The 27,821-nt window shown below is 46.4% G+C and overlaps 1 protein-coding gene across 2 annotated transcripts in view; it reads left to right on the top strand.

Annotated features, from left to right (window-relative positions):
* Window positions 1-27,821, top strand: part of LOC144174787 (relaxin receptor 1-like) — a 164,702-nt gene that overhangs the window by 128,684 nt on the left and 8,197 nt on the right. For both annotated transcript variants that reach the window (XM_077703676.1, XM_077703677.1), the window contains exons 3-17: window positions 2,786-2,893; window positions 4,788-4,902; window positions 5,486-5,557; window positions 5,649-5,717; window positions 7,279-7,350; window positions 7,438-7,509; window positions 7,614-7,682; window positions 8,314-8,385; window positions 12,789-12,860; window positions 13,567-13,638; window positions 13,745-13,816; window positions 13,887-13,958; window positions 15,488-15,717; window positions 15,957-16,156; window positions 19,166-19,384. In XM_077703676.1, the coding sequence (XP_077559802.1) occupies window positions 2,786-2,893; window positions 4,788-4,902; window positions 5,486-5,557; window positions 5,649-5,717; window positions 7,279-7,350; window positions 7,438-7,509; window positions 7,614-7,682; window positions 8,314-8,385; window positions 12,789-12,860; window positions 13,567-13,638; window positions 13,745-13,816; window positions 13,887-13,958; window positions 15,488-15,717; window positions 15,957-16,156; window positions 19,166-19,384 (1,586 nt within the window). The remainder of the gene's footprint in view (window positions 1-2,785; window positions 2,894-4,787; window positions 4,903-5,485; window positions 5,558-5,648; window positions 5,718-7,278; window positions 7,351-7,437; window positions 7,510-7,613; window positions 7,683-8,313; window positions 8,386-12,788; window positions 12,861-13,566; window positions 13,639-13,744; window positions 13,817-13,886; window positions 13,959-15,487; window positions 15,718-15,956; window positions 16,157-19,165; window positions 19,385-27,821) is intronic.

The raw sequence follows: 27,821 nt of genomic DNA, 5'->3' as shown, positions 1-27,821 counted from the left end.
CCCATCCAAAATGGAAGCAACCGTTCTTCCAAGGTCTCAAAAGATCACGTATCAACGGTTTCACTAAGGGCAGACTCACAGAAGATACTGCTTACTGGCCTGTGTGCGCACGCTATTTCCGGCGTGAGGTTGGAGGACGGTACTTGTATAGACCTTACTCGTATAGACCTAGCACTAATGCGTTTTTATAACTTCATCTGTACATTAAAGCACTCCAACTTTCGTTTTCGTTCAAGTATAACGGCGGATTCCCCCTTCTTCGTTTTCAAAGCGCGCGTTGCAGGCGAAGCGGTGGACACTTTCCGACAGTAAGCAATCGCCAAACCACTCGAGGAGTTACTTCCCCGGCAGGCGCTTCATGCGAATGCAGCCATCGACGTAACGACGGTGGCAGCTATCTTCGCGTTTTCACGCGGCTTCGCTCTGCCCACTTCTACATCCTAGCAGACGCAGAAATCGGAGCTAGTGATTGATGGTGGGTGCAGCAAGGGCCGATAGAGCCTGCGAGACTTGAGCGAACCCCGTTGTTCCGATCGCTGATGTGGTCAGCGGCGCCGCGATTGAACCAACCGGCTAGTACGCTCACTATACACACATGGCGATGCACGTGGGAGCTACACCGCCGTGGACATATCGTCCCGGGGCGATTCATCACGAGACCGAGGCCGCGTATTTCTGTATTGCGATTGCCGCCGCGCTGGCAGAAGCTAAAGATGGATCGGAGCCAGTCCGTTGGCGGCGGCCTCGCGGGCGACTCCCCCGGCTCCCTCTCCCCCTCTCTTGCCCAGGCGCGCCATCTTGTAGAGCTGCAGGCGGCCAGCTGGCCCATTGTGGTGGTGTGCCGAGGGCGTCCCTCGTCGTATATCAAGCTGCCGGCTTGCGGTCCGCTTTTAATGCCCCATCTCACCACCTTGCCAAGATGCACACGTGGGGGGCGACGGATATGACACCGCGCCGTCACCCGAACTGATCGACCGGAAAGGCCACTGCGTATTGACCTCTGGAACGTCGTCGATGCGGACGATCACCACGTGATGGCCGGGACCTTGTGCTGAGGCGAATACTAGCGCTTGTGTAAAGTGCAGATTCGGATGGTCGAGCTTAGTTCAAGCACTGAGAGTCTTTGCCCTTCCCCGTGAGCTAGAGAACAGATGTCCGCTCAAGCAACAGACATGGTTCTTTAACTTTCTGTTCCGTCGCTTCTTTTTCCCCCCTACTATCAACACAGTGAGTGAGTGAGTGAGTGAGTGAGTGAGTGAGTGAGTGAGTGAGTGAGTGAGTGAGTGAGTGAGTGAGTGAGTGAAAGGGAGGAAGGGAGGAAGTTAGTTGGTTAGTTAGTTGGTTAGCTATTTAGTTAGTGGGTCGCATAGTTACTGGGTTAGTTAGTTAGTTAGTTAGTTAGTTAGTTAGTTAGTTAGTTAGTTAGTTAGTTAGTTAGTTAGTTAGTTTGTTTGTTTGCTTGTTTGTTAGTGGCCTAGTTAGATTTTTTGTTTGTTTCAGTTAGGTATTTCAGTTAGTTGCTGAGGCGTACTTATCATTTCATAAATGTACCGGCTGTTGCTCCACCTGAGAGCACCATGCCGCATCAAACACTGAAATACACAACGGAGCGATTGGCTCAAGCTTTTGTAAAGCGTGCCGCAGGATACACGACACCCCTCTTACTGGCGTCGAAAGTCCACGGCGGGAACATACCATGTATAGCTAGTTTCCTACTGGAGACCGTGAAGCAAGGTTGTTGACTTGGCAGCGTGCTCCAAAAAGCTTGTGATAAAGTGCCACACATCGCCGAGAGCACCGCACGCAGGGCACAAAGGAAACGATGCAATGACGACGTTCAGCGGGGAAGCCGATACGTCCGCTGGCTTGTACAATACGCAGCAAATGAAACGCGAACCCGAAAATATGAATCAGAACACGCAAAACTGAGAAATACTGTTCGTTGAGGTCTAATAATGGCGCGCTATTGGTATATTCGGAAAGCCACATTTCCGGACTTTGTTTTTGCAGCCAAGCCATGCGTCATTTGACTTGTATGGAAAGAAATCGCGCTATTTTTGTGTTCTGATTCATATTTTCATGTTCGCGTTTCATTTGTGGCTTATTGTACGTGGGACGTAGAACCACCAGGCATCTTCTCTTCTCAGTCAAGTTGTCGCGACCGTTTCATGCCATTGACGTCAGGTTACTTGTAGGAGGTAAACAGCGTTTGGCACGAAGGCACTTGGTAGTGACATGGCGTGGGTATACAAGAACGGTTGCTCTTTAATTCTTGCATACCATAGCGCCCTAATAAATTTATGGGCCCCTATAGGCTCGCGGGTTGCGGTTTGTGCAGCAAGAGCTTGCTGTGGCGATGGCGGCACGGATATTTTCCCATCTGTGGGTCCATTAAGTGAGTTTGGAACAAATGCCGCCCCGGCCACTGAATGCTGCGAAATCCTTTGCACACATTTTAGCCCCGCTTCTACGCCCGATGACACTACTGGAATGCGCGCCGTTGGGACGCAGCGCCTATGAAATACCGCTCACGCTCCTCGTAGCTTATAGAAGGCCCCGATGTCGATGCGCCAGGAGCTGCTGCATCCTGAGCACAACTTTTTTCTTCGTCCTGCCTAAGTGAATATGATGGAAGGTTGGTGTGCTTATGGAGAACAAGCACCAATGACTATTATCAACGCAATGTTACTGTAATTGATGATACACGTAGTTATTAGATTTTAATGATGTGCGGTTGGCGCAAAAGAATTGAAATTCCAATTTTCCTGGTGCAATCTCCTTTCAGCTGACCTACACGGGGGCCTGCCTTCGCTTCTGGGCGTCTTCTTCAGCTGGGGAGTCCAGAACAACACCAGGGCGGCGGTGAACCTGTCCTCCCCTAGATTTTCGTGCAGTAAGGGAGCATCGTGCGTTCGATACGGTCTACCTCTTATGAAGGGTTGTCAATTACAAGGGGCTGATTGAAAAAGATGGTAGCATAACAGCTGGATTAGGGAATTTGCAACAGAAGCACATTATAGGTAAAACTTCGCATTGCGTTCCCGATCACTAGTAAGAAATGGCTCTGCCGGGTTCTTCAGTAACGGCACCTATCAGGCTCAGTTCCTATGGGCTGCAAATTACGAGGACCAATTACGTGCAACTTCGTTTTTAAGGTGGTCTTACTGCAGCCAAAATGATTGCCTTGTTAGAGCAGTTGTACTTGGTTTCTGAATAGAGTACCTAACGTCCACCACCTCTAATCCTGAAAAAGAAGTTTTGAAAACAAATGTAGGCAGTTTTTTGTAGTGTTAAGTTCATAAATGTCATGTCTTCTTGTAAATAAAATTTATCTACAGCGGCAGCAGTGAGCTGTTAAGCTATGACAGCGAGCCTGAAACGTGACTTCTTCTTGAGCAACGCTTGTTACCTTTTGTGTTAATAACCGCGCGTTCCCTTCCATAGCTTAAAACAACAAGCACCACAACAAGTCTTAGTTAAGTAAATTCTCCACTGAAGGGTTCTTGCGTTCCTGCACAAGAGCAGATAACGTACGGTTACAAGTAATTACGTCGATTAGTGTGCTAAGTTGGGCGAGTTGGTTACTCACTAAGGAATTCATCTTACTAGCGAACATTACGACAGGGACAAAGCTAAAGAGGAGACGAAACACACGCTAGACGTGTGTTTGGTCTCCTCTTTAGCTTTGTCCCTGTCTTAATGTTCGTTAGCACGACGAATTCCTCAATTACGTCGGCCATTTCACACTTGGGATAAACATGCAGGAGTGCAATTATTGAATGACTCATGCCATGTATTATTCACAACCAAGGCAATTCCACCTCCCGCCTCCCTACCCCGCCCAAAAAGAAAAAAAAGTTATTTTCAAGAACTATGTTAATTGTTAACTCCTGCATTTGTCAAAGACAAGGTAACTTGGCCCAGGGCAGGTCCTGTTCTATTTTCTAGATGCCAGACAGGTCGCTATATAACAATGGGATGTCCGCAGACGCTACGAGCGGTGCCGTTAGTTGGCGACAAGCCTATTATACGGTGTCCAGAGAGCTTCTCAGACGACTGGGAAACGGTGCCCTTATTCCTAGAACACGCCACCAACGGCCGCCAGTGCTTGGCAACGTAGGCCGGCAGAACAGCTTATAACTAAGGGGGAAATCGACATGAGCGAGCCAGATTGTGCGTAATCCTAACTGACGTTCAGGGGAGAATGGATAGCGCCAACGAAATATCTATCTCGCTGAGTGACATTACGTTAAGACTGCCGCTAATTAGGGCAGGTACCGAAGAGGTGCCCGATAAGAATCACGGCCTAGTACGACAGCAGTGCTCCGGTGTGAAGAACCGACGGAGCTGACACAGAACAGGAGCGGTTAAAGTTGATTAGCAGAGGTTTGCCTGCAGTAGAGGGACAAAGACCATTATCTTCAACATATCTGACAGGCATTGAAACAAATAAGGGAGGTGCGGCTGGAGTTTGTCGCCCGGCTAGTCGCAGCATCAAGTCTAGCAGAAGCGCCAGCTCCGAGGCCGTAAGAACAACAACAACAACAAAAAAAAATAACCCATGGCGACATCCCGTGGTTAGAGGGTACGAGTGGGAACGTGGATATTGCTCTAGGACACGCGAAAGCAAAGAACAAATAAAACAAGTCCTGTATAGCTATAGTGTTTATACTAGTTCAGTTTATGTGAAGCAACAGTGTGCAAAGTAAGGGACTGAGATTGCTTGCATTGTGCTTCGCCGATACCGACACCTATCTTCCAGTTGGATTTTATGCGTCGTCTTTCAGATCGCACGGACGTTCCAAAAGCTTGTTACTGCGATCTCCACTCAAAGACGAGAGTGTTTTGCCAGAATTCAAACCTCACGCAAGTCCCAAGGGCTATACCTGATGTAACTCGGCTGTAAGTGCACTTACGTATTTGGTTTTTTTGTGTGTGCATCAAGCATGTTAACCTGTTGTCCGGTTTTTGAGATAAGCCATTTTCTTTGTTATCATCCCAACCGTTCACTTACATCGAGACCGTGAAAGGCGTATTGAGCACTTCACATTCGCGAAGGTTAATAGAGCACCCCATTTTTTTTTATCCATGTGCACCCTATCGCACTGGTCTCGGCAAGGTCTGGGCATCACGAATGAATTTAAAAAAAAAGGTGTTTTGTTAAAGTCGTGAAGGCGTGAAGCCTCGACAGCCGACGTAATTCGCTAACGCTACAAAGCGTAAAAGCCCCTTCACCGGAAATTAAGTTTGTACATGTCCATTACGCTGTTTTGTGGTGTTCTGAGAAAAAGCTCAACTCTGCATGGCGCAAACGTTTGAAGTGATTTACCGGATACAGTCGGCGGACGCCTGTTCTCAAGAAAAATAATAGAAATTTTCTTGTTCAATTTATTTAGTAAGAGTAATAGAAACAATATAGAACATTTGGATATAACCAGAAAAATTCTAGCACCCCAAGCAAATTTACTTTTCTGCCACTTTCTAGAACATTTGCAAACAACAGCATTGGAATCCTCCCCCCAGGAGCATTTTACGGCTACATAAATCTTACAAGTCTGTGAGTACAGCCTATTTCTGCACGGCAGAATACTGACTGCGCTGTTATAGTGCTAAAGTTTATTCCCATCCGCGCTTTCTTTTTTCCACAGGATGATCGTCAACTCTATCAACGGTATTATGCCTGGAGCATTTCAGGGCCTGGCCAAGCTCCGAATGATGTACCGTACTGTTGTTCTTGTTGCACACTGCACGTTTTCTTGAGAAAAAGAGCAAAGAAAAAAACTTTTATCCAGTCTTCCACGTGCTTTATAATGCTCAGTTTATCAAAGCTGTTGCTCCTTTTATCAATGGGTTTTTTTTTCGTTTCTTCTTGGCTAAGAGGCATGAAACCCGCTTAGTTGGGCTTACGAAGTTAGTCGAGGTTGTATCATCAAAAATCCTCGAAATTTGGAATTCCAGAAATTATGAAGACCTTTAATACGTTTTTTTCGGCGCACGGTTACTTGTTTTTTATTCCACTGTTTTTTTTTACATCGTCAATACTTGGGGTATGTAACACACCTATACAACGCCTACCTGGGCTGCGATGGGCCGTACATGGTCACGTGTTTACAACGAATATCAATAATGCTATTTTCTAAACCTTATATTTTAGCTACCATGATATGAGCGGCCCGGGATGTTTCAGAGCATTCGCTAAAAAAAAATTTAACTAGGCAGTTTTCTAGTGGCATGACTGTCGCCGGTATCTCGCGCTACTGGGACAAACTTTGTTTTAAAGAACCGAGAAGACAGCCTACAACTTTAGTTTATACGAAGGAGACAATCTTAGACAATCTTAGCACAACCTGCAATTAATCAATCTACGCAGTAATAAAAACAATATAAATGCTGGTGACGGCCTCAGCAGCTGTTCGGCTCGTTCTCCAGTGACCTCAGATTAATCCGCTAAATGCAGCCGCGCATTAGAGGCGTTTGTGGGCTTGCAAAAAAAAATAAATTTTGTTCAAAATCAAACATCTTTTGTTTCTGGTTTGAAGGTACCAAAGTAGGAAAATTCATGTAAGCCTAAACTGATTGTACGACTAGAGACCCACCAACTGCAGTTCGTCGATATGCTCCCCCATCAGCTGAGGCGTGGCTTAACAGCACGAACCTCTCGCTTGTTTCGCTTTCGTTTCACGTGTTTCGCACGAACCGGTCCGCTTGTTACAGCTTGGAGGTCTCACTTGTAGGTGCACTGAGTATTTTTGATGACCCCTGGAGATTGGCTACCCGTTCCGAAATAAGCACTGGGCGCTCTGTCGAGCTAAGTTCATGGGCTCTTGACGGTCAGCTTCATCATCTTTAACAAGAACGGAATTAAGGGTTACACTATTGCAGTAGCGGTTTGACCCATATCAGGTTTTAGATATGTTCAAGTCAGCAACAAATGCACTTTCTGCTTATTTTTGACCTGCCCTTTTCTGCCCCCTCCTCTCCTTTCCCATAAGCACTTACTACATGGAAAAGGCGACCGTCATGTCGAAGCCACCTTTTTGGCAGCAAAATATTTGGTGAGGGTAGCGTTATGCCGTGCAACAAAACCACAGGAATGCATTCAAAGGATACAACAACAAAGTTTTGTCAATGGATAGGGTTGTATATTGTATCCATGATTTGTTCAAATTTTCAAGGCTTTGACGGAAACTTACCATTGCCCGTGCTCAATTATGGAGGAGTTATCGTGCCGTTGCCAGTTTTCTTTTCTTCGTGTGCAGTACATTTCCTCATTTGCAGGACAATTGAAAACAACCACATCCCTCACATTGAAGGAAATTCTTTTAGCGGCCTCCTCAACCTTATCTGGCTGTAAGTCCCGAAAACAATTCTCCCGCAGTTAAGGCATCTTTCGCCAGAAGCTCAGGTTGGATTTGAATTGAAACACATTCTTTTTAGGACGCTCAAGTACAACGAGATAAGGTCATTCGATTTTGATGTGCTTCGAGATACGCCAATGCTGGAAATACTGTAAGTTGCCAACTCTTATCCAATGCATGTTTGCGAACCATTTCGCTCATATTTCGCATTCAAGTATATTTACATTTATTTCTCGGCATTCATCGTGTTTTCAGGAACATAGAAGGAAATGGGCTCACAAGAATTTCTAAGCCAATCCCAAAGCTTCCATATCTCACGTGGCTGTAAGTGCATACCAGCTTCTACTTTGTGATCTTTGCCTCTGACGTCTCTCGTACACCTGCTGAAAAATTTCGAAAGCGGGTGCGTAACGTAACGTAACGTAACGTAATGCAACGTAACATAACATAGCATAGCATAACATAACATAACATAACATAACATCGCATAGCATAGCCCAGCATAGCATAGCATAACATAACATAACATAGCATAGCATAACATACCATAGCATAACATAACGTACCATAACATAACATAGCATAGCATAACAACATAACATAGCATAGCATAGCATAAAATAACACAACATAGCATAACATAGCATAGCATAGCATAACATAACATAACGTAGCATAGCATATCATGGCATAGCATAGCATAACATAACCTAACATAACAACATAACATAGCATAGCATAACATAACATAACATAGCACAGCATAACATAACATAGCGTACCATAACATAACGACCTTTAAAAGCACCAGCAACGTTGTGTCCACTGGCAGTGTTGGATCGTCGCAAGGTCGGACAGCACAAAAAAATACACCATCCTATTTCTGGCCTTATTTTTAATAGCCGCTTCACATCACAATTGAAGTGCATGACTCATCATTTGTCTTTTTTTACAGTGTCCTCAATAAAAACCAAATCGAACTAATAGAGGTGGATGCATTTGAAAACCTGAAAAACCTCGAAGCACTGTGAGTACCAAAGCGTGTTCTGTAAGAAATTCTCAGCAAGCGCTGAAGCGACGTTATGGGTAATGTATGAAGCCAAGTTAGCCGGATATATTTTCTTCGTTTGTGGGTGTGCGCAAGGTGAATTATAAGGGAACCAGGGATGAAGGGTAACTGGGTAGCACCATTTCACCTGTTCTAAAAGTGAATTCCTGTCATGTAATTATGTACGCAAGAAAGTGCAAAGTTTTTAACATTGCATGCGCAGTTCTACGAGAACTACTATTTTTTCCCCACTTCCGCGCAAGATATCTTAATTTTATTAACCAGGTCTATTTGAGAGAACCGTACGGGGAGCGAACATTTTGTACTTGTTTTTAAGCACATTGAAAGGAAATTCCTAATTTTTATTTTGACTTATAGCTGACGGGCGCCTATTGATTCCGTAATGTTAAAACGAACGTATAAGCCCTTTATAGCCAACAGTCGGAAATTGAAAAGACAGGCGGGCTTATCGGAACCGGAGCGCTTTGCTCGTTCCTCTCTCGGAGCAAATTTTCCACCGAATAGCGCGTTCGCTCTTGGGAGCCACGCTCTTGAAAGCGTCACCTTGGAATTAAGCAAAAAAAAAAAAAAATTCCTCTACCCGGGTTCTCGCGGGTCAATGTCCTCCCGATGGAGAGCTAAGCGCACATTCAAACACATTCCCACGAGAAAGAAAGTGAAAAAAAAAAGTTCTTCTTTCGGACTGCTTCCCTTTTTATTTCGTCGCGGGCTATACTTACAGCAGCTCGCTGGAGTGCACAGGTTACTCTGTCAATATGTCCGGCGATAAAACACGTGCGTGGATTTTTCATGCGGCCGTTCGTTATTTGATTATGTTACTTTATTTTTTTCCCTCCCCGGGATCTTGTCAGCAACACGTCCTTGCACAAAAAAAAAGTTGTCGCGTTTTAGATTACATAGTTTTTTCAAATCAGAAGGGACTGATCTCATTCCAACTTATGTTCCAGAAAATTGCCACATGACCCCACCTTTTCATTAAAAGCGACGATTTTACACCTGAAAACTACAGGCTACTGTTTTTGTTTGCTTATTTTTTCATTGCAGTATTGTATTGTGCATTTTAATCGTTCCGTACAAACAAGGCGGACATTTGGACACTTTTTGAAATTACTCTTTAAAACACGATTTGAATCTGGCTTCTTCTAAAAATAAAACGAAAGGAAGAATTTTTTCCTTCATTTTATTCACTTTTTGCGACTATATGCGCACGTGTGTGCGGGTTGTGGAGAACGACATGCAAAATCGAAAGTCAGGGGAGAATTCCCAGAGCAATCATAAAAGGTTCTCCTAATTTACAGTTGCACACGAAAAATCACGTCAGCGGTGACTTCTCAGAGCAGTCATAAAAAACGTTCCTAATTTACAGTTGCACTATTCAGGCGTTTCCAAGCTCACATGTTAATTCCCTATTTCGGGGAGGGATAGAGGAGGCCTAATTTGACGCCAGAGATGGGGTTTGAAACGAAGGCGTTCATTTTTAGAGTGTCTTCTTTTTCTACGCGACTCGCCTATCAGCCCCGGAATGGGCGACGCTACAAATTGTGGGCGCAGAGAATGTTCCATGGAAGGCCAACCTTACGTTTTTGTTACGTTTTGATCGCTGTCTTGCTTACGATGGAGAATTTACTAACGAATGTAGTTTATTTTGTAAGATAAGCTTTAAGGCAATCCCGTGCTTCAGCTTCACCAAACTGCACTCAAGCGACTGACAATTCATGTCGATGACACAGCGAATTCGGCCAGTGAAGCAACGTGCGTACAATTCCACTAAAAAATGTTATCTTTTCTGAGGCACCACGCAAAGCAGAACGTCATGCCTACATTGCGTCTAAGGACAGAACCCTGTGGAACGCCATGGCACGCGTCGCCCGCAACCTACCCTGCGGCTTGGTTTGCAATCTATGCTGACGACCTCACAGTATGGGTTGGGGCCGCCGACTACGACTGCACGGAGGACATGGCTACAGAATTGCAGGCGGCGGTGAACAGCCTTTCGGTAGTCTTCCAACTCTCGGCCTTGAATTAGCACCAGAGAAGACCGAATTTCTCCTGCTCCACGGTCAGCACCAACCACCCACTAGTATGCATCATACCATTCACATCGGCGACACACCCATTTCCTCCCACTGTGGTCATATTCGCTTGCTCGGCATCCCCGTCGCCACCCACAACAGCGCTCGAGAGTGGATAAGTCAACTGCGGAAAAATTCGAAGCCAATGCTCCACTTAAGTCTCTCGCCTCTCAAACAAATTTGGCGGTGCTCACCAATCGGCGTTCCTGCCATGCTCCGCACCATCACTGGACTTGCCAGGAATACCCGCATCGATTATCTTGAACGGGCTGCTCCTATGCCTCCCATGGAAGAGCAACTCGCAGAAACCCTCGGGCAACATGACCTTCGGCGAATATTAACGCCACAGGGGGCTGCACTCTCCGCCTGGGACTTACGTATTCTTCCGACACTTCCGTCTGCCTCACTCCGCCACCCCCTTGGTCACTCCCGCCTGTCACTGTGGCCTATGAGCGAACTGGTATCCCCCGTACCCGACCAGTCACCCGTGAGAAAACCCTTCAGCACGTCCTTGCGACAAAATTGCCAGATGAAGTGGACATTTACACGGACGCCAGCCTTTCGATTTCTCGTATGGGTCTGACCTGGCGCAGCCCAGCTCGACCGGACCTGGACGGCTCTGTCATTCGTCCAGGACACCACTCATCTCCCTTTGAAGCGGAACTTCAAAGCATCCTCAGCGCATTGGATCATCTGACCTACAGTATTGCAACTCCGCCCCCTCCACGTTTTCGGATCCTCACGGACTCCTATCAGGCACTTCAAGATTTCCGCAAGCCCTTCAGTGATCACCAAACTGTGCACGAAATACAACACGTGATCGTCATTCTGGCTCGCAATGGGACCACTGCCCGATTGGCATGGGTGCTGGGTCACACGGACTCGGATGGGGGCAACCAGGCTGCACACGATGCAGCAAGAGAGTGTCTCGATAGTACCCCTCCCCTGGACGACGACGCGTCGCGCCCCTCTCCTGACCCGCCTTGCACGTCGCGCCTTCAACTTGACCGCGCACGCCATGCTCGGAAGGTACGCCTTGCGTCCGTTACTCCCGCTGGCTACTTGGCTCTGACTCCTCCGATGCCTCGCTCTGGGGAAATCTTCATAAACAAAACCATCGCTAACACAGCCCTCAGACCCTACATCATGAGAAACTGGATCCACCCGACGACATCTCCACCCCCTTACTGTCCCTGCTGTCAAACGTCAGTGTTCGGCACCCTCAACCACTTAATCTGGCACTGCGCCGCTTTTTCTTTGTACCGCCGTATACTCATCAACGCTTTGCCACCTGGCGCCTCTCAAAGACGACCCCCCAATTCGAAGACCCTAATTTTCTCACAGGCCTTGGGGTGTTCCGCCTAGACAGTGGTCTCTCAAGATCAGTGTAAACCGGGGCCTACCCCGTCGCAATAGTTGACTTGACCCATATGATCCCAACACTAGCCTGGCTCTGCTGACGGTAGTGATCGTTCAAGGAACCACCATTTGTGCTACGGCTACTCCTCCCTGCCTCTTCCCCCTCTTCGCGTAATTTCGCAGCGTGATTTCCCCTTTGAAATAAAGGATCACAACAACAACTACATTGCGTGGTACTACAACGTAGGCCAAACTTTTGAACCAAATCGTATACTCCGCATCAGCATTCGCCGAAATTTCATTGCTCCCTGCATAGATTAGTAGATTTAGTGCTACGTGGTCAAGCTGGCCACAATATTCCGTTTGAGTGTAAAGGGTGGTTAAGTGATCAATATAAACCAACTTGTTTAGTTTTACTGGTGCTCAGGATGTAAGGCAAATTGGTAAAGCTGAGCCACAATATTCACTTTTAGCGTATAGGGTGGTTAAGCAACGAATATAAACCAACTTTTTTTTGTTTAGTTGTACTGGTGCTCAGGTTGCTGGTGCTCAGAGGATGTAAAAAAATGTTCTCCCCTTTCATTGCGCGCACGGCAGACAAAAATGACATAGAGAATACTAGAGGACATTTTAGCCCACATAACGTGTAAACGTTGCTTAAAAAAAACCTTTTGCTTCGTCCACGGTTGGGAATGATGTTCGTAGCATCAGAATATTTTTATCCCGTTTGACACAGGCAGTTAGAATAAAAAGGGCGCCTCAGAGCGTTTATCATAGCCCATAATAAGTGCGGAATATTTTGCTTCGTAGGTGTGTTAACCTGAGCCGCATGACAGATGAGTGAGCTGGTTTGAGTACTTTGATGACAGAGTAGTAAGCAAGAACACACGTGAAGGGTTTGCCACTGAATTTTCGCCGTTTGTATTGCAGCATTTTGCGCGAGAATAACCTGATGGACGTTCATGAGGACACCTTTAAGTTCAACACGAAAATGCTGGAAATGTGAGTTGCTGTCTCGGTGCCGCTCCTCGTATGTTGGTGCGTAGCATGTTCGAGCGGTTGTGTATTATCCGTGTTTCTGCTAACGTTGAAAATGGTACTGCCGCTGTGAACAGTATAAAACCACCATGAGCCCTTTAGCGAACATTGTTTTTTTACTGCCATCTCTTCAGAAAGTGTTCGACGTTGCCCCTCAACAGTTCAATTTGTTCCCGCGTTTTTATACCTGGAAGCTCAAAAATATCAATTTCTTGAGTTCACTTGGAGGAACGCTATTTAGAAAAAGATGGCTTGAAAATTACTCAGGCCTAAAGAACAGATATCTCTCTCTGATACGGGCGACTTCCTTGAAGGAAGCTGATGTATCCCAACTGTTCTCGCGAAATAAAAAAAGACAAATATGAAAAGGTGCCGGACAAGACTACTGTAATGAAAAGCAAGCTATAAAGATTGAGAAGGCCTTTCAGTTAGTAACATCTAGTTCAGTTCCAACCTCTTATAGAACGTTTGACATTTGAGTTGATTTGTGGTACCACACTTTTTAAACTCTGTTTATGTAGGTGAGGCATTATGTATGTACAGTTAGGGGAAATCCAAATACACGCGTACTGTTAAATTCACACTCGATTAGGAAAGAGAAATGAATTTTCACTGAGGCAAGTATGAAGCGAACTATCCAATGCCTTCTTTCGGTCTTTGTCATTTACAGAGACCTCGCTGTGAATTCCCTAACTTTTATTCGCCCAGGGTTGTTCCGTGGTCTTCGCAACCTCAAGAAGATGTAAGCTACTTCGGTACTTCCTCGCATATGCGACAGCAGAAATCGCTACTTCTGCGTGCTAGTTCCTTCGATTGTAATTTTTAATGACGCCTTTGCCGACTTGCAGTGACATTTCAGCCAACTCGATCAAAACGCTGCCAGTAACGCTGTTTCACAACCTTCGAAGCCTCAACTCACTGTGAGTAGAGCGAGTGATTTTTGCTTTCGCCTCTGATGTCATAGGCTTTCCCATTCTGCTTGCTTATCAGGAATCTATCCGGCGTAGAAATAAGCAACATCGACATCCGACATTTCCAGCAACTGCCAAAGCTGGAGTTCATGTGAGTGTGATCCACTGCGTTGTTGTTGCTGAATCTGGTTTCAGACCACTCCGCGAAAGGCAATTCGTAATAAGGCATTTCGTAACACCACAATTGCAATTCGCAGCTAGACAATTAGTTGCGTAGGCCTTTTGATCATGGGGCTAACCATCACTCGTGCATGCAGTACTTCAGAAAAAGAATACAACTTTTTAACTTCTCAGAGCTCACAGCTAAACGTATATTCGAAAAGGGGGCACCGAACGTGTATGTGTAAAACCTTTTAAGGGAATATAAAAGTAAAGAAAAACTAAATACAAACTTTCTACGTTCATTTAAAAAGTTCCCTTTAAAGTTTTCGGGATTGTGGAAAACGTTATAGTATTGCATGCGCCTCTACCTATGATTGCAACCAAAGTATATGCCTGCACTTCTTTGATCCGGTGACCCATTGTCTGAGACCTTTTGGGCTAAATATAAGCTAGCTCGCAGCTTCAGATAGTGGACGATGGATGTTGTTCTTCTGAGAGGAGAGACATCTTTTGTTCAGGAAGAGAAAAAAGGGCTGCTTTAATACAGTTATGGAGCATTCAAATATGGCAACTAGCCTGAGTGTTTCTTGGGTGCGTCGACCCTGCATTCATCACTCGCTTTACGCTTACGTTTTACATTTCTCGATGAGGATATGATTTCAAATGAAAATGCTATTGCAAATGTGCGTTGCAACACGAGGGGCGAATTGGTTTTCACGAGCCTAAACATATCCGCAGGTTTGCTTCTCCACTACACATCTCAGTGACCAATCATATATTCGAGGCGAATCCTGACAACAAAGTATCCCTTGATACGGGTGGCCCGTGCTGTGACATTGCGCAATGCAGTCATGCCGTTTCGCATTGCGGTATGCCTCAGTGCGAGGCATTTGTTGCCATTTAAAGGGACACTGCAACACTTCCTTCAACTTTCTTGATATCTTAAATGCTTGCAGAACATAGTCACCCAACATACCAAGATTAGGGGGTCGCAAAGTACCTCAGCCAAACATTACTTCTCTACGCCCATTAGAGATCTCGGAAACTCGCTCAAAGGAGTTTTCTCTCTTTCCCGGTCTTGACGATCTTCGACGGCTCGAATTACGCCACAAAGGCCCTGTAGCGGCTGTTAGGTGGTTTTCCTTCAGTTGCAGCAATGAACGCTTTTCGATAGCAACTTAAAAAAAAGCCACAAAACAAAGCAGAAATGGAAGGCGTATCTGGTGCGACGAGCAAATCACTCAGTGCCGCTCTGTGCTAGCGATAACTATAGCTTTCGCAGTGGTTCCAGACGCGAAGAAAAGAGTGAAAGCGCTTATCGAAAGTGTTGCAGGGTCCCTTTAAGAGTTTACTCAAGGCCTCGTTGTTATACTTGCAAGCAAACACGCGAAGATTGGTCTTTCGGGTGCGCTGTGGCGAATCAGACACACGGAGAAATTTTTAAGCGCACCACGGTGTTGCGGAGGATACAGCAACGTACTCTGCCCTTGTTTTCGTCCCCCTCCCCTTATGGCGCAGCTACTTCACGAAGTTCCAGTACTGCAGCTACGCGCCGTACGTGCGGATCTGCATGCCCAAGACGGACGGCCTCTCGTCCACGGAGCACCTGCTGGTGTGGCCCGTGCTCCGGCTGTCCGTCTGGGTCGTGGCGCTCACCACGTGCGCCGGCAACAGCGTAGTGCTCGCCTGGCGCCTCCTCTCCAAGAAGGAGGACCGCGTGCTCTCGCTATTCATCCGAAACCTCTCCAGTGAGTCTCGTGTCTCGCAAAGCGAGTGGTCGGATATGATTGAAAGGGAGCCATTGAGTAGACGCTACATGAGTGCTGTAGCGCACTGGTTCCCCAGGTGTATCTAGCGTCTTGTCCTCCCTAGTCTAGTTCTGTCCTGATATGTCGGTTCCACCAAGCTTGTCGCTCCGCAGAAGCTTAGCACTTCGTCTCATGCTAAGAGCCCCGATGGTGTCGCTGTTGTCGGTGTGGTGTCGCAGTGGCCGACTTCCTGATGGGCGTGTACCTGGTGACAGTGGGCTCCCTGGACGTAGCGTTCCGCGACGAGTACAACCAGCACGCCCACGAGTGGATGTCCTCGTGGCACTGCACCCTGTGCGGACTCCTGGCCATGGTCTCCTGCGAGGTCTCCGTGCTCATTCTCTCCCTCATCACCGTCGAGCGATACCGCTGCATCAAGGTGACTGCCAGGGCGACGAATCTCAGACCGACGACGTCGAAGAAAGGCCGTGGAACGCGAAAGCTTTTAGTTGCATGGTGTTGGTATTTGCTAAAGGCGGCATCTCAGTACAGAAGGGGAATTTTGTTAAAAGGACTGACTGCGAAAAAGAAAACAAGCAAGAGACCCTTCAGCCTACACTGCAAAGGGTTCCAAGCGCATGCTTCGCCGCGATGCAAACAAATGACTAATTGATCACTGTGCCTCACAAAGCACATTTGACGATTTGGTCTCAGGTATTAAGCTATACAAAACATCATTCTCGCGTGCGTAGTGTCATAACGGGCCACATTTCTTTAGTAATTGACGTCCACTGTGCTGTTTTTTTAACACAACTATTGGTCACTGGAATGTGCTGTGGTTAAGCCATAGATTTTTAAGGGTGTAATTTGACATTATGACGTGAACTGCAGCAATGGAAGGGTAGTTTGATTGTTGCATTGATACGTGAAAGGCGCAAAAGAAAAGCTTGAGATTTACTTGTAGTATTTTTATATGCGAAACATATAGTGGCGAACTTCTGCTTGTTTTTCGGCTTTCGAAATTTCGGCGCTCCTTTTTTAAAGAAAATTTCAGATCATAAAGATCGATCGTCAACAAAGAGATCTCCCACCGCAACAGCGCTCAGGAACAAGTATACACAGACAAACAATTTTCCCGACTACTGGCACGGGTGGCGCAGTTCACGCACGTCCACATGGTTAGCGCAAAAGGAACCCGGTGCCCATTTAAGGCAAAATGCAAGTACATAGCCGGTGTTAGCAGTATTCGTCTAGATAAAAAATGCACATTGGTTTATTAGTAATGCAAATTAAAAACACCACATCTAAAATGTGTCGTAAGGAGGCGATATAACTGCAAAGAAAATACGGTTTGGCACGCTCTGGCCGCATGACGACGCCGCTGAGAGAAACATCAAGCTCCGGTCCAGTCAATCCTTTTCCAGGAACTTTAATGAACTATTCATCACGGAAAATAATCGCTTGTGATTGGCTCGCACCCATCAACAGAGCCAACGACAGACAAACTTTTTCAACGACTACAAATTCCCCGTGTGTTCCCGTGTAGTCGTGCACGGGTAGCTTGAGTGTTGTGACCTCCTAAATGTCGCTGCGCAAGTATTCTGGCAATAAGTAACCTTGCGTGGCTGCGTCTCGTTGATTTTGTGACATCTTGTACAAATGTAGCGCTGCTTTGCAGAACATTCGGTCTGAAGTATCCTGACACTTTTTTAAGTGCAATGCACTTCTTAAGCGACCCTGAACCTGCGTCCACCGGCGATGTCCGCATCACATACCCACGTGGGGGATTGGCCAGGAATCTCCTCGTCTTCCTTGGCAACGGGGGGAGATGGGCGCACGCTGCCTGGCCGCTGACATGGAACATACCCACGTGGGGGATTGGCCAGGAATCGGGCGTGAGAAGGGCTAATGCACCCGCTTAAAGGAGTACTGACACGAAATTTCAAAGCTGAGATCCGCTCTAGCAATCAAGTACAACGACAACACAAATAGGTGTCTGTGAATAAATGCATCTTTCTTTCTTTGTAGTTGTGTGTGTGTGTGTGATCTCTCTTTCGCGAACATTACCGAACCGCGCAAATTCAACTCGTGCATTCGCACTTTCCCATTCTTCCCCTCGGAGAAATGCGGGGAATTTTCTGCATCACCTGTGTGCTTGAAATTATAATACCCCTCAAAACCAAGTCAGCCTTCCCTTTTTAATGCCAAACCATTAAATGACCCATCGAGCGAGAAAGCCGGCGTCGGCTTTGGCATCGGCGTCGGCCTCAAAAGCCCATAGAAACAGTCCCCAAGCGACTGCGAAGCGTTTCATACCAGAGGTTTCGCAACAATAAAAATTGGCCGCGTATCTGCTCTTTTCGTTGCAAATGTCGTCAAAAGACGATAGTCTTTGTAGACATTTGCTAAGGAAATGCCCCCCTTTCCTTTCTCGGTCATCTCTCATGCTGTTCCTGTTCCGTCGCGCTCATTCCTAGGTAAACACACTAAAGGTTTGCGCAAGGCGATTTGAATTTACCGCGTTCCACTGCTACAGTCCGGGTTCATCGATGTCAGCGCTGCAGTACGGCGGAGACGCGCGTGAATGGAGGCGGCCGACTAGAAGGTTTATAGAGCCGCGTGGCCGTGCTCCACATGCGTTCCAAGCAGAACGTGGAACCTAGCTAGTGGAACCTTTCGTTGCTGTTGCCGCCAGGAGGAGGCGGTTTTCTGCAGTAGATGTAGAATATCATTTGCTATAAAAAAACCAAGCATCCATGAATTTTTTAATAAAGGAACACTGTAAATGTCCCTTGTGTACTAAGTTCCTGTCTTATATTTGTGTAATGTTTTGTTCTTGTTCAACAAAGTTGACAAGTATGAACATATAAACCGGGCTTAGACGTTTACATGTGGCTGTGAGTATATAAGACTATTGCGCAGTATCAGTTTTACTTTGGCCGGGTGGCTGAATCGAGTCACAGACGGACAGACAGACAGACAGACATACAGACAGACCAAAATTTCTGGGTTTAAGTAGCCCAAGAAAGACTATCATCTTAAAAATACACGTAAGAAACACTCCGCTAGGCAACCCCTTGGCCGCACAGAGCCGCGCGGAGAGAGGATAGTGCCGCTGTGAGTGTGGTGTTCGCAGGCACGGACGCTGGATGAGAGCGCACAGTGCGCTTTTCATCTAGAGGCCGTGTCCTAACCATATGAAGCAAGTGTATCCCGCTGACCTCAGACAGCGGCGCAACATTTACCACTACTCACAGCGCAAAACTAGTCGGAGCACTCAGCGGCATTCAATCGAACATTAATGCTTGCGCATTCCCAACTCATCAGAAGTGCTCAGGCAAGATACGAGTTTTTAGAATCAAAAGCATTGAATCCCTCTTGTAGCCGACCTCACAGAGTGCACCGGAATGCGTGTACCCGCTCATGACAATCTTTCCCCTGCGCGCAGACGAACGTGCGCGCAGTGACGGTGACGGCTGCCCGGTACTGCCTGGCGGCCGTGTGGCTGGCGGGCCTTCTGCTGGCCGCCTTTCCCGTCATCCACTGGCCGCAGGAGCGCGCCTTCTACTCCAGCAACGGGCTCTGCTTCCCGCTGCACATCGACGACCCCTTCATGCTCGGGTGGGAGTACTCCGCCTTCGTCTTCCTGGGCGTCAACTTCTTCGCGGTGAGCACGGGCCGTGTGCAGGGCCTGATGTGCAGTACGTGTGGAAACAAAACGTAAGAAAGTGAAGAGGAGTGCGACATTGCACACTTCAGTGGACTAATTTGGGCCTTTCTAAGGAAACGAACGAAACGGACCCCGGCGCGCCGGTACAATTCCGTAATAAAAGCTTAAATGCGAACACGCTCCAAGGCAGTCCTGCAGTGAAACTTCACCCCGGTGCACTTGACTGACCAATGAGTGCAGCCAAGAAATAAATTTTGGCCAAATGCCGGACATACGATGCAGCTTTAAAGTTCGGTATGCGCTGTGGCATCACGGGATGCAAGCGTCACGTTCAGCAATGCACGGTGCGACGGCACGGATAAAATTTTTGAATCAAATGATATGCACGTTTCCGTCATTCGCCGAACTCGCATTGGTAGCAACATGTATTGGTTAATAGCGTGCACTGTAGTGAAGCTGAACCACAGGGTTGCCTTATGAATATATCGGATCGTTCCTAAAATTACTACCCACTCGAAAATGACAACAAGAAAAAATTATCTATACATAGTTTGTTGTATTTTCGCGTGTCGTACTGTCGTCTTGTCGTATTCTTGCCGTGTCGTGATTCTGATGTTCTCTCGTGTGTCGTATTCATGTCCTGATCCTGATGTCCCGTCGTGCCGAATTCCTGTCTTGTCGTGATCCTTATATTCCATGAGTAGCTGCGCATGGTTTGAATTTTATTGCCCATTGTGAAGAGTAGCGTAAATGGCAGTTCTGTTGTGACTACAGGAATGTCTGTCGTTGAGAAAATTGACTTTCTCGTTACGACAGAAACGTTCGTCGTAACAGATGGCTATGTCGTAAAAACAGGACTTGTGTTGTCACAACAGTTTTTTGTCGGACGACATTGTTCGGTTTTTGAGGTATTCCTGTTGTGATTTTAGACTGGGTAGCTTATAATTACAGAACTGGCAGAATGGTTTGAAGCGCTCAAGGGTGCACTTAGTGATATGCAGCGTGACTTTTATTGTTTATTGTTTATTGTTCAAACGCAAACGCAATACAGGAGGAGGTCCCCCGAAGTTCCAAAGAACTGTCCGGGGGACCTCCCATGAAGAGATATCATTGTTACATTTGATTTTGTTTTATGATTCGTGACTTGAACGCGGTTCTTTTTGCTGAGGAGCTGTTAACGCCGAGTGCTGCGTGTATTCGCACCCCTGCCCTCCCCGAAGCATCATGCAGACACCGTGCGCAGAAATTCGCAGCGCCACCTAGTACCACCTACAGAGAGCGACCTGCAACATATTTTTTTCTGCCAGCCACCCACTTGTTGCCACCTCCACCGACACACTATGTCTGCTGGAGGCGCCCTTCTGACAATAAGTAGGGCGTTTTAACAATAACACTCCATTGGTTGGGTCTCGCCAATCCAATTTACGATGAAGGCATAATCAAATGGGACGACAGCGTAGAGTGAGGATTCCCGAACAGCAACATGGTTACTTGGCTAAACGTAGAGAGAAGAATAGTGTTGCACAAAAGGTACGTCTTGCGTATACGCTCATGGCGCAGAAACGAATCGGCAGTGTCAGGTGGGGAAACAGCCAGCAGTTCGTTAGCGGAAAAGCTGCACGGAAATACCAAGACAATCCCCACACGCGGGCCTGTCCAACGAAGAGCGAGCGTTATAACCTGATTATAACTGCGTCAAACAGCTCCAAAGCTCAGGAATTCCAGCGGAGGATAGATGGTTCCTGACGTTTTCATGCGAACGACGATCCTGTTTTGCTTGGAGAGGTAATTGATTTAAGATCGTGGACGTAAAGGAAGCGTGTTGCATTGGGCTTACAAACAGCGCTGCCACGAGAGTGCTAGAACGGCCACAACCTTATTTCTCAGATTTTAATTCAGTAAAACAGAAGTGGAATGCATACGATGACAGCTGAGCAGCTTTATAAGGGGCTGTGCCCATCACCACAACAGTAGTAGCAATGAACTTCAGGCATTCTCAACGAGCGCTGCGCTGCACCCGAAGTAACTGTGATTCCGTCATTCCGAGTCATCTGCGGCGTCAGTGGTGCGTTCCGCTTCCCCTTGAAGATATTCCGGCCTGGGTCGGTTTGATGGAGTAATGCCGTTCCAAACTTCCCGTCCGGGGTTCAGAATAAATTACGCCTCGAACATTTCTATTTTGCAATGATATGGCTGGTTCGGGAAATTGCTTATCTTTGTGCTTCCTCTCTGACGTCGATGGGATACGCTCTGCTGGTGGCGACAGAATCGCTCCTTCCCAATGGGTAGTTTGTTTTCCTAAAGTTTCGCATGCAAATGTTGACCATAACTCAGGCAAACAGTTTTTGGTACATTGCGGTTTTAGTATTTGCTTGCAATAGACGCGGAAGTATTTTCGGGACGTGGCGGACAAGAAGAACAGGGGGATTGAAAATGGAGGGAAGAGGAAGGCAAGAAGAGAGGATAAAACTTTTGTTGGGTGCCGGCTATAAGAAGCAACCCCATTGTCCCCACTGCCACTGCCACCTGCCCTATCCCGATGCCAGTCTGCATGAATTAAGAATTTGTATGCTTGAATAATGGATGTAGTTATATTTTTGAAAAAAAAAAGGCTTATTTTTAGCGGTTTTTTTGTGACGCTGAAAAATGGCAACGGATTAAGGTAGAGAGAACAAATTGGCTCTTCTGTATTTTTTTTTTTCACCTTTAAACTGGAAAAAATTAGGCAAGAAATAGAGGCTCATGATGATGCAGAAAAATAGCAACGATATTGTCGAAACAACTCTTGCCGTTTGGGGATCACAGCACCCAGTGAGAAAAATGTGTCGGCAATATTAGAAGCGTCCCTTTTGGTACGGCTCATTGGACGAAAAATGTAGTTTTAGTTTAGTTAAGTTATCAAAGTACTAAACCGACATCCGCTTTGTTTTAGGCTACGCATGTTTGTTTATCGTGCGTCCATGACTCCACTTTGCTCATCATCATCAGCAGCAGCAGCCTACTCAGGTCCACTGCAGGACAAAGGCCTCTCCCATTGACCTCCAACCACTCCTCTCCTGTGCTGCTCGGGTCCACAGCCTACCCCTAAATTTATTCATGTCATCCCTCCATCGAATTAATGGCCTTCCCCTTCTTCTAGACCCACGTATTGGTATCCACTCTGTTATCCTAATTGTCCAGCGGTTGTCGGTTCGTCTCACTACATGGCCAGCCCAATTCCGTTTCTTGTTGTTTACTGGAACTATTATGTCATCTAATCGAGTTCGTTCCCTCGTCCAGGTAGCTCGTTTCCTGTCCCTGAGTGGTACTCCTAACATTATTCGTTCCATGGCCTGTTGAGCAGACCCAAGTTTGTTTTCTAATTGTTTAGTAAGGTGCCAAGTTTCAACTCGTTGCCAAGGTGACAAGTATGCACTGGTTGTACATTTTTTTCTTTTGAGTGATAGACGTAGCTTTCTTTTCATTATTTGGGAGTGCTTGCCGAGTGCTCCACAACCCATGCCTATTCTCTGCCGGATTTCTCTCTCGTGGTCGTGGTCAGCACTAACCATCTCTCCAAGGTAGTTATATCCTTTTACTTCTTCTAGCGTTTCGTTTCCTGAGCTTAAGAGGGCGTTTTTGTTATGCTTATCCCTCATTACTTTAGATTTATTTATATTTATTTTTAGCTCACAGATGTGATTTCTGATTGTAGTTCCTCAAGTATTGTTTGCAGGTGTTCTGCTGTCTACCCGCCGCGGTGGCTCAGTGGCTAAGGCGTTGTGCTGCTGAGCACGAGGACGCGGGTTCGCTTCCCAGCCGCGGCGGCCGCTTTTCGGCGGCCGCTTTTCTTTTAAGCCGGAGCCCTCCACTGCGGCGCGCCTCATCGCCTGCGTTGCGTCGGCGCGTTAATCCCTACAATCAATCAATCAATCAATCAATCAATCAATCAATCAATCAATCAATCAATCAATCAATCAATCAATCAATCAATCAATCAATCAATCAATCAATCGCTCTGCTGTCTAGCTCATCAAAACTATGACGTCCGCAAACCTCAAATGGCTCAAGTATTCCCAGTTTATCCTTAATCCTATGTTTTCCCCGTTTATCCTTGATCCTATGTTTTCTAAATACTCCCCCCAAACATGCTGCGAAAAGTTTTGGAGAGATGGTATCTCCCTGTCTTACTTCCTTTCGGATCTGAATTTATCGCTTTGCTTGTGAAGGGTTATCTTGCCCGTGCATTCCATATATGTCTTCTAGAAGTCTTATATAGGTCTCTTCCGTTTTCTGGTCTTTTAATCTTCTAGCACGGCTGCGGTGAGTACGGAATGAAACGCTTTCTCATAGTCGATAAATGCCATGTAAAGAGGTTTAGTGTATTTTGCAGATTTTTCTATCCCTTGGTTGACAACATGGATGTGATCCACGGTTGAGTACTCTTTCCTAAACCTTTCCACCTATGGTAAAAATAGTACCCACCGCGGCCTCAGCTCTGGCCAGCGATTATGTACGTGGACGCTAAATGCCACAGTCAGCACGTTACTGTACTGGGTAAAAAGAATAAAGAAAGTGAGGCTAACTGATTTGTCTCGAAAATGAGTTCTGTGTAACCTTGCAAATTAGCTTCATGCTAAACTAGCTATCCGGGGACATGATTTACTGGGAATTCTAAGTTGCTCCAGTTACCCCTCACAAGCATGCCATATTACCTAGTGCCTTCATTTAAACCCAAAGTAACAGAGAAAACAGACATCAGCTGCATCTAGAGACTCTTTATTTTACATTTCACCAATCTCTCCCAGCTCGGTGGCCACTGTTCAGTTCAAACGTAATCACCTAAGATGAATGTCGCTGCCTGATCACACCTCTATCATTGCGGGGGAAAACAGACTACATGGTTGTTAGTTTAATCGTAACTGTGTTGCTTTCGCGTCAGCGCAGCTGCCTTAGCGTCAATCGGCAAACTCTCTCGTGACTGTCTCATCCGTCTACACAAACGTACTGCAAAAAAGGCTATTTTAACTCACTTTGCGATACCGCTAACTTCATTGTTAGCGTTGCGATAACGCTAACTTTGTGGATGATGTGATTAGCGATAACGCTAACCAGAGTATGTTCTGATGTCAATGGCATAGAGTTTCTCAATATTACCGAGAGTGGAAACTGTCACTGCAATCGCATGCCGCTGTGGATATTGTGGGTACAGTGAGAATCGGGATGGGTGCAAGCGTATAGTGCAAAGTGCTATGGATTAGACTTGTCGGCTCTGAACCAATTGGAGAGATTGGTGAGTTATGTTTTGGACATGCTTTTCTGTTTTTGGCATGGCGCTTCCTGGCATCCAATGGCTATCACAGATATGTCTAAATAACAGCGTGATTAGCACTTAGCGCATGGGCTCGCGTTAGCGGAGTTTTTTAATATGAAGGGGTGACCACATGCAGCGACAGCGGCAAGCGACGTGAGAGACGTAACTCCGTAACTCAATAGGTACAAAAAACAGCTAGGTAGTGTGGGCCACAGCAACAAGCGAAAAAAAAATTAATACACTGCCGCCAATGTTCTCCGCCGTCGTCGCTCGCCGCTGCCGCTCGCTTGTGGGATGCTCCTGGCCTGCACAAAGCGAGCGATGGCGACGGCCCCGTCAGCCTGTGATAATTTTTTTTCGCTCGCCGCTGTCGCTTACACTATCCGTTTGCTGTACCCATTAAGTTACGATTTTCGCGTCGTTTGTCGCCGTCGCTGCATGTAGCTAACCCTTGAAGCATGTGCTGCTGAGGCAAGATACATGGCGACTCGACAAGCCGGTATTTATTTGCCATTAAAAGCATTATTGCACTTTCATGATGATGCTCAAAGACTTACGTGCTGTAATAAACTTCGCCTCTAGGTTTATTGATATTTTCTTGAACAAAACAAATAAATACAACTCGAAGACATCACGCTTGCATCTACAGCTTTTGCATGTGCTTCGCCTGCCAAAGTGCATAGCAGACGATAATAATGCAGTATTGAGAGGAACCAAGAACACAGTTTAAGACAATGTGAATAATTTATTTTCAGCTAAATATTGCAAAAAACGACGAAAACAGCATCTAGCTTGGAGCATGCAAGAATTTATAAACATATCCGGGACTACCAGCTGTACCTGGCGGCGTGTAGATGTTTCTCTTTCTAATCCCAAAACCTATTTGTGCACCTAAGCACTCTAATAGAACATTATATACAAAGTAAAATTTTTTAACGGCGGCACTTTTAGCTGCACTGTTTTTAACAAAAGCTCACTTTGCATAGCCACAAAGTCGTTGCTGGCGATGCTACACCGAACTTCCGACCAAACTACACGGTATGGCGGCACCCATGGAGGCGTGGAGCGCTTCCGAGGAATCACGTAGACACTAGCGCCAGATTCCACTAAGCTAGTGAGAAAATCTATAGTCAACGGTACTCAAATGTGTAAGCTACACCTCCTGGTCCGTGCGTTTGTAACGGACGTGATACTATATCTGTGAAGTGACCATCCTGAAGTAGCGCCCACTAAGCGCTTGCCTTGGATGACCTTGCAGGAAGATTGCTAGATCACACACCACCGCCTTACCAGATGTGCCTACCCACCACCGCACCAGCAGCTCACTCGAGTGGAAGCCTTAGCCTACAGACTAATAAATACTCCAACCTTAGCTTCCTGCATATCATACACCCCACAATATATCCACCAACATGCCCCCACTGCAGCGAGCATCCGACACTCTACCACACCACGAGGGCTTGCCAAAACACACTAGCAGCCCCCATTATTCGCACCCCAACCCTCGAGCAGTGGAATGCCGCGCTGTGCAGTTCGGACACGCAGGACCGCAGCCGCCGCAGGGGCTCTGGACTAAGGGCTTCTCCCGCTTTCAAGCACGAACCTCTTTTATAACCCTGCTACACTAGCGTCGGCATGTCATTTCACCCAAATGTCATTTGATTGAAATGCCAAGTTGTGCTGCTACACTAGGTTTTTAAATGCCATTCGGTTCAAATGACATTCGAGCCAAATGAGCAACGAGAGAGACACTTGGGATTTAAAATGCCATTTCTAGCCCTCTCGATCCCAGCGTCTTCGATCGGCAATGAAAAATATAATACTTCCGTACGTAAAAGAAACAAAATGTTTTGTTTGTGGGGCTTTGTTCACTGTTCATTTACTTAAAATATGAAATCAACATATTTAATTTTCATACTCTCAAAACCAGTGCGTCAGTTGGAAAAAATAAAAAATAAAACTACGTGAACAGCCACCACATTAGAGTCACAACGGGTGTCTCTTCTAATTTGATATCATTTTACTGCCTTAGACTGCTCCTAAATTTGGTTGTTGTATTATTGTACGTAAATGGAGCGGGGCGACAACAGCGCCACTACAGCACGGCGTGCAATTGTGAAAGCTTTCAAATGCCATCGAAATTGTAGTGTAGCACGGTGGATTCTGAATGGCATTCGAAGCACCCCATTTGAGTCAAACGACATCTGGTTCAAATGACATTCGTACCCTAGTGTAGTCGTACCCTAATGTAGTTGAAATACATTATTTCCCACCAGCACCACCACCGCAGAAAAGGTCAGTTATGGGAAAGTGGGTAACTTTTAACGGCTAACTTTACGCCATAATCGAAAGTCATGTCGCAACATGAAGTCACATCAATAGAGATATCATAACCAGTAGCCATGTCGTTATTGGTAACAATACCCCATGCGCTTTCGGGGGCGTCATCGCTCGTGATTTCAGTGCAGTGCGTGGCAGTAGACCATAAATTAGGGCTTGACTAGTGAATCCTCTCGTTGTAGAGGCGCTTAAATGACCAGAGTTCTCACTACATTCGTTCTCATTACAAAACCAACCACCAAACCAAAGAGTACAAGCAGTTTCACTGGTCATCCGTTTTGCTTAGAAAGGGAATGCTTTGTAAAGCGACAGCTCTTAATCTAGTGACCGGTACGTTTCGCGAAGGCCGAGGTAGTTCGTAGAAAACACGCGTTGTAGAATGCTAGCACGCGCAGAATTCTAAAATGCTTTTCCAGCGAGGGAACGGTTGCCCCCTGGGGTTATCGCTGTTCGGACCTCATATTATTTTGTAGACTGAAGAGTGGCAACAGTAATTAAAAACTGACATCTACCATGAAAGTTTATAAAAACAAAAACGTTTCGGCCTCCCGTACAGCAGATTTATTCACTGTGAAGATAAGGAGGCAAGTCTGGTGGCCTCATCTTGGACTTCATCGCCTCATCTTGTGCCCTCACCTTGCGCCCGCTATGGACTGCCGCGCTCATCTTCAGCGTGAACAAAGCTCCTGCACGGGAGCCCAAACGCCTCTGTCTTCATAAACATTCGTTGTCGGTGTCAGTTTTTACTTATTGTCATGTGTTTTGCCGACCAGGAGCGCATCTGTCCTACTTTTGATGTCT

Source organism: Haemaphysalis longicornis, unplaced genomic scaffold, assembly GCF_048455015.1.
Source record: "Haemaphysalis longicornis isolate Haplotype H1 unplaced genomic scaffold, Haemaphysalis longicornis Haplotype H1 scaffold_3, whole genome shotgun sequence".
In the NCBI taxonomy this organism is placed as follows: domain Eukaryota; kingdom Metazoa; phylum Arthropoda; class Arachnida; order Ixodida; family Ixodidae; genus Haemaphysalis; species Haemaphysalis longicornis.
Note: the sequence above shows the minus strand (reverse complement) of the source record. Positions and strands in the feature narration are given on the sequence as shown.